This window comes from Geotrypetes seraphini, chromosome 3 (assembly GCF_902459505.1).
Source record: "Geotrypetes seraphini chromosome 3, aGeoSer1.1, whole genome shotgun sequence".
Classification (NCBI taxonomy): Eukaryota; Metazoa; Chordata; class Amphibia; order Gymnophiona; family Dermophiidae; genus Geotrypetes; species Geotrypetes seraphini.
Genome location: NC_047086.1, coordinates 178676678 through 178689257, shown reverse-complemented (window position 1 = coordinate 178689257; position 12580 = coordinate 178676678). Strand labels below are relative to the sequence as shown.

At 44.7% G+C, this 12580-nt stretch overlaps 1 protein-coding gene across 1 annotated transcript in view; it reads left to right on the top strand.

Moving 5' to 3' along the window:
* The window catches only part of IGF2R (insulin like growth factor 2 receptor), a 358657-nt gene that overhangs the window by 293415 nt on the left and 52662 nt on the right, over nucleotides 1-12580 (top strand). The window contains exon 40 of the mRNA XM_033935794.1: nucleotides 4599-4833. Coding sequence (XP_033791685.1) covers nucleotides 4599-4833 — 235 coding nt within the window. The remainder of the gene's footprint in view (nucleotides 1-4598; nucleotides 4834-12580) is intronic.

The window sequence follows — 12580 nt, the reverse complement described above, 5'->3', positions numbered from 1 at the left end:
TCTCCTACAGAGTATACATATTTAGGTCTTCCAGTCTCTTCTAATACTTCTTTTTGTTCAAATCTCTTACCATTTTCGTTGCCTTCCTCTGGACCGCTTCAAGTCTTTTTATATCCTTCGCCAGATACGGCCTCCAAAACTAAACACAATTCAAGTGCGGTCTCTCTTATGATCTGGGTTCGAGGAACAAAACAATACCCCTGCAAAGAACCAACCCCCCCTCCCTTTAGAAACCAGTTGCCTCCAAGCCTGATGGAGAGACCCAAGCAAACAACTATGAGTTACCAAGCCAGGTATCACCGTGCGCTGTACATGCAGCAAATAGTGAAGATGCCAAGGGAAAAAAATAATCCTTCTCCAAAGCTACATCAGAAATTGAGAGCTACCCAGGAGCCAGTCCCTCAAGTGCCACAATAAACAAGCTAGATTATACAATTTGAAATCTGGGATGCCCATGGCCTCCTTTCAACCAGGTAACTTGCAGATATTCCCAGCAAAGTTTACCTTTCTTCCACCCCCGCCCCCAGCAAAAAAGAAGAACCAACCTACACAGGCTCACAATGTCCCTCTTTAACAGGTATAACGGCAAAGTTTGCAAAACAAGTTCTCGTCAACGGGCCTAATGCTGGAAACTGACACATGAATAATTTCTCCCCTTAGGACAGCTTTAGTCGCCTCCCAGTATAGGGACGGGTTATCCAAATGAATTCTATTAGTTTCCTGATATAGATGCCATTTATCAAGAAGATAATCATAAAACTTGCTATCTCTATAAAGGTGATAAGGGAACTGCCAGGGAGGGCTACCCAGGCATGATCTGAAACCTCATTTGGACCAATGCAAAAAGAGTGCGAGAAATCAAAATGTAATCTAAGCGAGACATGGTGGTAAGTCCCACTCCAGGAGATGTAGGATTCTCCAGAAGTCCACCAAATCCAGAGAAGAGCACAATATGGAAACTTCAGTGGCTGTTTTAGAAGATTCTCTTCCAACTCTTGTGAATCTATCCCAAATAGGGTTTGCTACCTCATTAAGGTCCCCTCCCAGTACCATTGGAATGTCCCCAAACATGGTTAAAAGATTTGCCAAGTGATGGAAAAATCCCGACCCTGGATTGTTGGAGGCATAAACATTGCAAAGTACATAGGGCTTAGAATTTAAGCTTACAGAAGCAATAACAAATCTTCCCAAGGGGTCTTGAATAACTCTATGTAACTGGACTTGTATAGTCTTCCTAACCAAAATTATCACCCTTGCTTTCTTCCCTTGGACTGGTGACTCAAAGATATCTCCCACCAGGTACGGAGCTTTGCATGTTCAATTGAGTTTAAATGAGTTTCTTGCAGGAAAGCCAGTTCCGCATGATTCCTGTGTAATAACCAGAGTATTTTCTGTCTTTTTATAGGTGAATGTATTCCTCCCCAAGTCCAGTTTAAGGGATATAATAAGGAAGCATATAACTTATACAAAACAAAGAGTTTCTAGCAAAAAAGGAAGGGAAGAAGTGTCCCAGCCTTCACCTCCCTCTCCTTTAAGATCGATTGCAGGTAGCCAACATTGATATCCCCACTCCAACCCATCCAATAACCCTTCCACCCTCTACCCTACCTTCCTCCCACACACCCTCTTGAACCCAAAACCTCTCGAGGCATTCCCCTAGTGCCACTTCTTGGTAAACAAGAGACCCCGTGTTTTATGCTGTTCAAGCTTTCCGTCACTGGATAGGCCACAAGAACATTCTCATTCAGACCGACAATCAAGTGACAATCAAGTTTGTTTTATATAAACAAACAGAGCGGTTAAGGATCCCTCAAACTGTGCAGAGAAGCATATCACCTCTGGTCATATGCCCTGACGCTCAGTATAGATCTTCGTGCAGTCTACATTCCAGGGGAACAAAATATCTGGCAGACTCCCTCAGCAGTAAGCTCGACCCAAACGAATGGGCCCTCAATCCTATCCATTTTCTATCAATGGGGGACTCCTCAGGTGGATTTCCAGTGCACCTTCTGCTTTCTGCGTCCAGCTCCGCGAGCTTTAACAAGAGATGCTTTTTCAATAACATGGAACCACACTCTGCTCTATGCGTTTCTACCATTCCCTCTCATCTCTAGGGTGCTTCAGAAAGTTTTGATAGACAAAGCACATCTCATTCTCATTGCACCCAGATGGCCCAGACAAATCTGGTTTCCATTACTTCTGGATCTTCTAGATGCACCCCCGAAACCCTTGGGTGATCATCCGTCCCTTCTGTCTCAACACAACGGCTAGTTCCTGCATCCCAATCTACGCAGTCTTGAGTCTCATGGCATGGAAATTGAGAGCTCATTCCTAACTGATCTGCCACTTTCACAATCTGTCAAAAATGTTCTAGCAGCAAGGCGTCCTGCTACACAGAAGTTCTATCAAGAAAAATGGAAACGTTTTTCAGTATGGGCTCAGGGTCACGGTTTCCAACCCCTCCAGTGTCCACCGAACCATATCTTCACATATCTCCTGCATTTGTCTGACGCAGGGCTTAAGACGAACTCTGTCCAGATATCATCTCAGCAATTTCAGCATACCAATCTCGCAGCATCCTCTTATGGCACATTTCCTGAGGGGTCTCAACAATCTTAGATATCCATTGAAAACTCCTATGCCAGCGTGGGACCTCAATGTAGTTCTCGATCAATTGATAAACGAGCCCTTCGAATCACTGGGTTCTGCCTCTCTCACTTTCCTTTCCTGGAAGACTGTTTTTCTTGTAGCGCTCACATCAGCTAGAAGAGTAAGCGAACTCCAAGCCTTGGTCACGTATTATTCTTATTTACAATTTTTTCCAAACAAGGTACAGCTAAGGACTCATCCTAAGTTCCTGCCTAAGATGGTGTCAGATTTCCATCTTAACCAAACCATCACTTTGCCTTCATTTTTTCCACCGCCACATGACTCTGAGGCAGAGGAAAGACTTCATTCCTTGGATTGCAGAAGAGCACTGCTTTTTTACTTCAAAGAAACTTCCCATCTTCGGAAATCTTCTCAATTATTCATTTCCTACAATCCACCTACCTGTGATCAACCAGCAACTAAAAGAGCCATTTCATCTTGGATTTCACGTTGCATACATTTTTGCTACACAGGATCTCAGCTACAGCCTACAGGCTGCGAGCTGCATCAACCTCAGCTGCAAACTTGAGGTCTATTCCAATCCAGGACATTTACAAAGCAGCTACTTGGTCGTCTGTACATACTTTTACCAAACACTACTGCTTAGACCAAAGTTTAGCTCAAGATGTTCGCTTTGGACAGTCAGTTTTATGTAACCTATTTGCATTATAGGCAGTTTTCAACCTCCCATACACTTCTTCAGCTTGAGACTCGCCTTCAAGTGGGACTGCATATCCCCTGCCCGTCTCCAGAGAAAGCAAGGTTGCTTGCCTGTAACAGGTGTTCTCCGTAGACAGTAGGGGAATGCAGTCATACTTGTCCACCCACCATCCCCTTGTCTCCTCTTTTATAGCTAGGAATGAAACTGACAGGAGGAGGGGAGGGGGCTCATGGAGTAGGGTAATCCTGCACATTCTCAGTAAGCTCAAAAGCTTACTATAGCTAGAGGAGGGTACTGACGTCATTAGGCTCAGTCAGAGACTTCACCATCAAGTGTGACTGCATTCCCCTGCTGTCTAAGGAGAACACCTGTTACAGGTAAGCAACCTTGCTTTCTATGCAAAACATACAATATGCACATAGAATGAGAGACAAGGAATAATGAATTCACTGACTTACTGTGTCCTCATTCTGATTGCTTGAAGGATTGCCATTTTATGGTTATAATTGAGGACCTTAAAGATAACCACTCGCAGCCTAACTAAAGCGTCTCGCTGTTGTCCCAGCCTGTGAGCCCACTCAATTCGTAGTGGGCCAGCAAAGTTGTGAGATGGAGGATGTCCACCAGCCAGGTCTCCAAGAATATGTGTAGATGCTGAGACAAATAAGCTTATTAATCCACAATCAATTATTGGTCTTTCCCTTAAAATAAAGGAAAAGAAGAGTTTATGGAAGCAAGTACTGACTTCTAAATTGAGCATTTCCTTTCTTTCCTGGAGCAGCTGTAGGAGGGAATAGACATGATTTTCTTGAAACCAACTGATGAGAAGCAGTAATAACAAAATGATTGATATTTGGGTGAGAGAAAAAGGATGAGATCTATTTTCCTACAAGTTTGGTGTGGTGATTATTAAATAAATACTTGTTACAACATCACTGAACATCAAATTTTAATTCTTCTAGCTGGTATTCCTGTAGAGATTTGGCACATCCAATTCCCCCTTCTTATACTTTCTACCTTTGTCTTTGTATGACTGATATACAGTACTTTCCTGTAGACAAGTTGTATATCCAATCTTTCCTTTTCATGCTTCAGCCCCTGCCTCTGTATGACTGATACACTTTTCTATTGAAATATTGGCATTCCTTTCCAATTTTCCTTTAGTTTGTAATTGCTTAGGCCTGTCTGTTATAGTTACAGTAGTATAGCGAGTTATGAAATAATTAAATGTTCAGGAAATTCCCCACAAGCCAAAATTAAATAAATCATATTGGTGTTTCCCTCACAGCAACTGAGAAGAGACGGTCTACTATTTTCTTCAAGTGTGATGAGAAGGCTGAGCATGAGAATCTTGAGCTTTTGAGTGAGACTTCTGGTTGTGCTGTTATGTTTGAATGGAAAACGCAAGCAATCTGTTTTCCAAAGAAGACAACGTGCAGGTTCAATCAAAATCATAAAACATATGACTTGAGGCCACTTTCTTCACTGACAAAGTCTTGGATCTTTGATCATGATGGCAGCAAGTAAGTGTTCAGCAGCATTTTCTGTTCTGCACTATTTAAATCTCACTAGTTCACACGTTTGTTGAAGATGGACATTAACAATTGGTTAAACATAATTCTCATTTTATGACCTTGACTATTTAGTTGGCTTTATGTAAGTTTTGACATTAATCTAGTATGCCCTTTTATGGCACTTAGTTAACAGGCATTAGAGTAGCTATTGAAAAATCTACACCCCCTTCCAAAATGCTTATGTAATCCATTTTATCAATCTGGAGTGTCCTTACAGAGATTTTAATCTCTGCTTGGCAGACTAGGAGTGCACCTTCAGGGAAGTTAAATCCATATAGGTTTATGCTTCCTGGATCAAATAAGTAGATTCAGGTCAGGACTAGTAAACTGGGGGACCATTAGCAAATTAATACACATTCTCCACTGGCATTTATTAACTTTGGTCTGGGTTAGAATTGGTGTTCTGAATCAAAAGGATTACTTAAAAGTAGTCTTAAAATGAAGTTTCTTTATTCTTCTAGGACTTTCTAGTCCCCAGGAAACTCCTTTTTCATTCTTTATCTTTTGATCACCTTTAGAGTTGGTTTGAACTCTTCACATGGTCACAGGTGACGTTCTTTTTAGCTGATTGGTCCTCTTTATTTAAATCCAAGGGACGACTACTGAATTTGCTTCTTTTTCAGGACTCCCTAACATTCTTGTATTCCAAAACTATTTACCTCGATTCTTTCTCTTTAGAAACAATGGTATAGGTCGGTGGCTGTTCTATCCACATATCTCTATATCAAGGGTATATAGAAGTCACCTCCACCAAAGCATCAGAGTAATATAATTCTTTATTGGATACACATCTGATAATACCAAATAATGCAAATAAACATCAGATAATATACAAGAAATAGACAGAGAATATATATATATATATATATATATATATATATATATATATACTAGTGTTTAAGCCCGTTACAACAACGGGTGCTAGAGTAGATGTCTGTATGTCTTTTTTTTGTTTTTTATTTGTCTCTCTCTCTCTCCCTGGACGCTGTCTGTCTGTCTCATTCTTTGTGTCTGTGTCTCTCCCTGGTCCCCTGTCTGTGCGTCTTTCTTTCTGTCTGTCTCCCTGGCCCCCCTGCTTGCCAAAGCAGCCTCATTTCCCTCTCCCCCTGTTGTGCAATGCCTGCCTGCTTCTTGGCCCCCTTCTGTTCCCCCCCCATGATTGCTCTCTGCCCCCAGAACAACCATCCCCCCAAATCAGCCCCCTTTCCCTCCCCCCTGGCCCCCAGTTGTGCCATGCCTGCCTGCTCTGTGGCCCCCTTATTTCCCCCCCTCTGATTGCTTTCTGCCCCCAGAACAACCATCCCCCCAAAGCAGCCCCCTTTCCCTCTCCCCCTGTTGTGCAATGTCTGCCTGCTCCGTGGCCCCCTTCTGTTCTCCCCCATAATTGCTGTCTGCCCACAGCACAACTCTCCTCCCAAAGCAACCCCCTATCCCCTGTTGTGCAATGCCTGTTTGCTCCATGGCCCCTTCTATTCCTCCCCCCCATGATTGTTTTCTGCCCCCAGCACAACCATCCCCCCAAATCAGCCCCCTTTGCCTCTCCCCCTATTGTGCAATGCCTGTCTGCTTCGTGGCCCCTCTTCTGTTCCTCCCCCCTCCCTGATTGCTGTCTGCCCCAGCACACCCCTTCCCCCAAAGCAGCCCCCTTTCGCTCTCCCTCTGGCCCCCTGTTGTGCCATGCCTGCCTGCTCCGTGGCCCTTTTCTGTTCCCCCCATGATTGCTGTTGGCCCCCAGCACAACCATCCCCCCAAAGCAGCCCCCTTTGCCTCTCCCCCTGTTGTGCAATGGCTGCCTGCTTCATGGCCCCCCTTCTATTCCTCCCCCCTCCCTGATGGCTGTCTGCCCCCAGCACACCCCTCCCCCTAAAGCAGCCCCCTTTTGCTCTCCCTCTGGTCCCCTGTTGTGGCATGCCTGCTTGATCCGTGACCCTTTTCTGTTCCCCCCATGATTGCTGTCGGCCCCCAGCACAACCATCCCCCCCAAAGCAGCCCCCTTTGCCTCTCCCCCTGTTGTGCAATGCCTGCCTGCCTGCTTCGTGCACTCAGCACAACCCTCCCACCAAAATAGCTCCCTTTTCTGCCTGCTCCATAGCCCTTTTTTGGCTTCCCCTCCCGTTCTTACCTCCGTCCATCCATCCATGGTTCCTGCTGCCGCTCCTGTTCCTGTTCAAAGTGGCCTGATGAGGTTCGCGGCCGGCTGTATTGAACCTCGCAGGCCGCTCTCCATATGGTTGCATGTTCCTTCTGACGCGATCACGTCAGAGGGAACGTGCTTCATGTGGAGAGCGGCCTGCGAGGTTCAATACAGCCGGCCGCGAACCTCATCAGGCCGCTTCAAACAGGAGTGGCAGCGGTTGGTGCGGGAGGGGGGAGTCGTCGGGCTGTGGAGGCGATCGTTGGCTGGCTGCGGTCCCGGCTTGGAGAGGGCAGGAGTTGTCTGTCCAGCGTCTTCCGATTTGTGTTGCCGCCGCATCCGCACTCTTGCTGGCCAAGTAAGGCTGGGGAGTCGCGCATGCGCACTCCTGCAAGGCCGTTTCATTATTTCAGATGTATTCTGTTTTGTGTGTGTATATATATATATATATATATATATATATATATATATATATATATATATATATTTCACCATGTCTGGCACGGCCCCTTCCAATACTAATCGGGAATCTGATCGATCAAGGGAAGAGACCCAGTCCCAGGGCCACGGCAAGATTCAAAGTCCATTCTGTGTCTCTCAGTCTTTTATAGCACAGAAAGTGCTGAATTTCTCACACACACAGACACTGATGTTTCTGCAGTATCTCCTAACTCTCCCAGATGGAATGTGCTGCTCAGGCCCTCCCTAATTGCAGTACCATGAGAAACCTTCCTCAGCCCTTCCCCAGTAAAACATGGAATAGTACAAGAGATATGATAAACGACTTGCTCTCACAAAGTAAGTTGTATGGCTGCCTAATTGTCTGGAAGGCAAGGATTGCAGCTAAAAAGCAAGCAGACATGAAGATTCACACCTAATAGCCAAAATGACTACGTGCCATGCCCTGACCAGCCATGGGCATGACAGTGGCACAGTAAGAGGAGGGTGGGGGGCAGACTGCCCTGGGTGCTAGTGCCTTTTCTCCACTCCACCCCCACATACATTTTTAAATGTTCACCAGTGCAAGCTGCATCTTCCACTTGTTGCTCGCACTGGCCTCAGTTTCTTGGTTGTGGGGGTTGGAGAGGAGGAGAGGCACAGCAAGGAAGAGTAAGGGGGTGCATGGCATGGTGATACTGGACGCCATTGCCCCAGGTGCTAACCTCCCTTGCTACGCCACTGGTGTAGGTGCAGTTAACCAGAACAAGCCCTTAAGAACCTGCAGAAGCCTAAGCAACCCCTGACTCTCCCTTACTTATTTATGGAAAACTCATGGCATTCCATTGTGATCTGCAGAATTGAAATAAACAGTATGAGGTAATAAATTGGTTAATCCAAAGATTGTATCGGCTAAAGATTTCCACATAAATTATTTTGAAACCATATTTTTTAAGCAAAGATATGATACAGTAGACAAAATTGTCCTCTCTTTAGGGAACATTTCAGCGAAATGAGCTGTTTTAAGAGTAAGGAAGCGCTCTTGTCTAATATATAAGCTGTATCCATCTGGCCATTAGTGAGCAGACCATAAAATAGTATTTTAATAAGAAAATCTTTTGAGGGTGTCAAGATCTCAGAAGGACTTTCATGGTCTATTTACATTGATTATGCTTTATCCCAGGACAAGCAGGCAGCATATTCTCACTGATGGGCGACGTCGCCAATGGAGCCCCAGTATGGCTCACTTTAAAAGTGCATCGCCACTTTAAGAATTCAAAAAGTTTGCGATAGTTTGAACTGCGCATGCGCCTTCCTGCCCGATGAGGACGCGCGTCCCTCAGTTTCTTAGTTTCCGTGGAGCTAAGAATTTGCATTTCAATGGCTGTTGAAAAATTTTCTTTTGCTACCTTCCCGCTCTCGTGGTTTTCTGACATTTTAGTCATTTTAGACTTTTCTTTCATTTTTAGTTAAAAAAAAAATATCAATCAAACTAACATTCTAGTTTCTTTATTTTTTCTTTTACCGTCGTCAATTGGGCTTGGTGGGGCCTTATGGGTCGCCATACTGTTTTCTCCACACCTTATGGCTGTTTTTCCATGCAGGTTTTTCCTGCTCCATTTCCATCAGCGCGGTTGCTTTGCTGGGGAAATTATCTTCACAGACATCATTCTGTGATTCTAGCAATGTCGGTTTCTCGGCCTTGCCATTTTCTTCTTCCCCTGCTCTTCTCTTCACCAGCGCATTTTCATTCTTCAGAAGCAGTTTTCCGTTGGTGCCGTCAGGAATCCGGCACCCACCGGCGTCAGAAATCTGGTGTCCAGCCTACTTCTGGCACCGCTCTTCCAGCCCATACTGACATTGATGGGCCCAATCTTCTCTAGGTAAATTGACTTGCAACTTTCTCTTTTGAGCTTCAGGTCATTGTAGCAGTGAGTCTAATCCTGCCGACCTTGGTCATTGTAGCAGTGAGTTAAGTCCTGCCGACCTCGATCAGCCCCAGCCCTGACACTGATAGTAGCGGTTCATAGGCCAAGTGTACCGGTGTTTTTTCTTTCCGGCTCCGCTTTGATATCGATGAGTGCCTCGATACAGGCATACTCATCTTGGAAGTGTGGAGCAACAGTTCTTAGACCCATGGTACCCGTGTTTTTTCTGTTGGGCTTTGCTTCGATATCGATGACTGCCTTGGTATGGGCAGACTCATCTTGGAAGCGTGGAGCGACACCATTGGTACCGGTTCTTAGACCCATAGTACCGGTGTTTTTTCATTGGGGCTCCGCTTCGATATAGATGACTACCTTGGTATGGGCAGACTCATCTTGGAAGCGTGGAACAGCACCAATGGTACCGGTTCATAGATGCCCGGTACAGGTATTTTTTCTTTCCTGCTAAAATTTTTTTCCACACACCGATGGTACCGGCGATGCAGCCAGTGGTACTGGTGTTTTCCTCTTTAGCAGATTTCCTTCATGTCGACACTGTCATGTTCAACTGTATTTTTAGTTGTTACTATTGACTTCGGGTGCCATTCTGGTATCCGTTCTTGACACCGGGTACCATTTTCACAGGAAGCTTCTGCGTATAAAGTGACGCCAGTCTTCTTTAACGTTGCCGGTGTTGGTGTCGATTCGGTATGGGAAGGCTTTGCAGTCATTAAAGTGTCTTCAGCCTTCGACACCGACTCCCTGACATCAATTCTGTATAGTTGGGATTGAATCTCTGAGAGGAGGGTTGTTTTTTTTAATCAAGACCCCCATATCTCTCTGAAGCGGTGGTTTTTTTTTAACCATATGTTTCTCTTTCCACTTCAGTAGGATTAAGATTTTCTTTCTCACGATTATTTAGGGGAATATCTACACTTTGTGCCATTCTCTTGGAAGTTACCTTTGCAAAGCCATTCCTTTGCTAAGGGTTTTATTTTCCTTGACCTAGAGTTAACTACTCAAGGATTTTTTGCTTTACCTTTAGAAATACTAAGGCTGTTTCAATACATCCCTACTGGGGAAGTCCACTCTACAGGCTAGTGTGTAGGCCTCTGTCTTTCTGGGCAGAGTGGGCTAGACTAGGGATCGATTGGCTAATCGACTTCCCAGATTCCTATGCTGCCTCACTGGTTCAGTAGCCACTTTACTTGGCATACATTTGCTGTGTCATTTTTCTCTGTTCACAAGTACAGTGCCTTTGTTTTTCATGATTGCCCACTAGGACAGGCTAAATAAATATGCCTTGTTTGGGGGACAACCTTTTTGTTGTTTCCATGGTCCCGCTGGGACATGTCTACTCAGCAGTTGTCTTTTTTACTAGACCAAGTGAGACTCTCTGGTCAAGACTAACTGGCTATTTTCACTTTCATTTCAATCTTCTTCTCAACGAAGATTTGTAGTTACTTTTTCCCTATATTTAGGGCATACTCAAGTACTACATTCAGAAACTGTCTTCAGTTCCTCATGCATTGCTAAGAGTTCATCTCCTTAGCTCTCTGGGTTGTTCTTCATAGGGCAGGTTTTCTATACTCAGTGTTTTCATCCTGCTCTCAGACCTTTTTTCTAAGAGAGTCTGTTCTGGATCCTGCACAGTCCTCTCTTTTTTCTTTTGCTGATTGCCATCAAAGAGTCCTCTTCGATTTGTGGAGTTAGGGATTCTTATCCCATTTCTACTTGATTTGCAATTGGAGGGCTGAGATTTTCCTTGGATCTCAGAGCTCTCCTCATTTTTCTGATTGGGAGGTATTTTACTCGTTTATTCAGACCTACTGACTATACTTCCTGGATCTCAAGGAAGCGCCACATATTCCAATTCTCACAGTTTTCGGAATATACCTTTGAGTTCAACTCAGTTGTTGCAATTATCAGTACAAAGTTCTTCTTTTTGATCTGGCATCTTCTCCCAGAGTCTTCAGGACGTGTATGATTGTGTTGGCCGCATCTATCCGATTACACGGCCTTCGGGTTTTCTTTCTTTTCTGAACATCGGGTTAATCAAGGCTGTCTCTTCTCAGGAAGTGGTTTGAGTAACCTATCAGACCATCTCTATTCTTCTTCTAGGCTTTGAAATTACATTCCCCGTAATTATGTCTATAATTCATTGGGGCAATTCTAGCCACCACTCTCATGAGAGCGTTTCTTCCTCCAGATCGTCTTCAGACTCTCATCCGTCTGTGTCAGCAGTTGCTTCCTTTTCAAACCATCTTTGCCAGACACATGAGGGTTTTTTCTGAGCCACAAGGTTTTCAACTGTTCATGTTCTACCACGGGTAGGACTACATTTTTGCATTCCTCAGTGGATTCTTGCTTCCCAGTGGCCTCAGGCGATGGATCGTCTCTCAAAGCATGTATATCTATGACATCGTCTCATTTAGAGTCGCTTCATTTATGGATGATCTCTTCTAATCTCTACAGAGGTCTTCTTTTTTATTTGTCCCCTCATTCTATGCTCATCATGACTGACGCATCTTTTTACACATGGGGGGCTCATGTGGACGATCTGCAGACTCGGGGTCTTTCGACCGATAGGAAATGGAACATTTCACATCCAGTTCCTAGAACTCAGAGTAATGTTGTATGCCCTCAAGGTTTTTCAACATCTCCTCTTTCCTCAAATCCTCCTCCTTTGCACGGACAATCAAGTAGCTATGTACTACATGAACAAGCAAGGAGACATGGACTCTCCTGTTGTGTCAGGAGGCCCTATATATCTGGACTTGGGCGATAGCTTGTAATCTGCTCTTGATGCCTGTCTATATTCATAGGGAGTAGAATTCCCTAGCAGACAACCTCAGCAGAATTCTTCAATATTAGACTCTCAATTGTGCAACTCTTCAGTTCATCAATAGGGCACCACTCAAGTGGACTTGTTTGCGACTCTTCGCAATCACTGGTTGCCCCAGTTTTGCTCCAGACTTTACTCCCTTCTCCGTCTGGCAGCAGATGTTTTTCTTCTGGATTGGATGGGCATGTTTTTTTCTATATGCATTCCCTCCACTTCTTCTCCTGTTGAGCATTTTATTTACGCTCCAGAGAGAAGCAGCTACCATATGCACTTTGCTTCATGGTGGCCTAGACCAGTGGTTCCCAACCCTGTCCTGGAGGACCACCAGGCCAGTCGGGTTTTTGGGACAGCCCT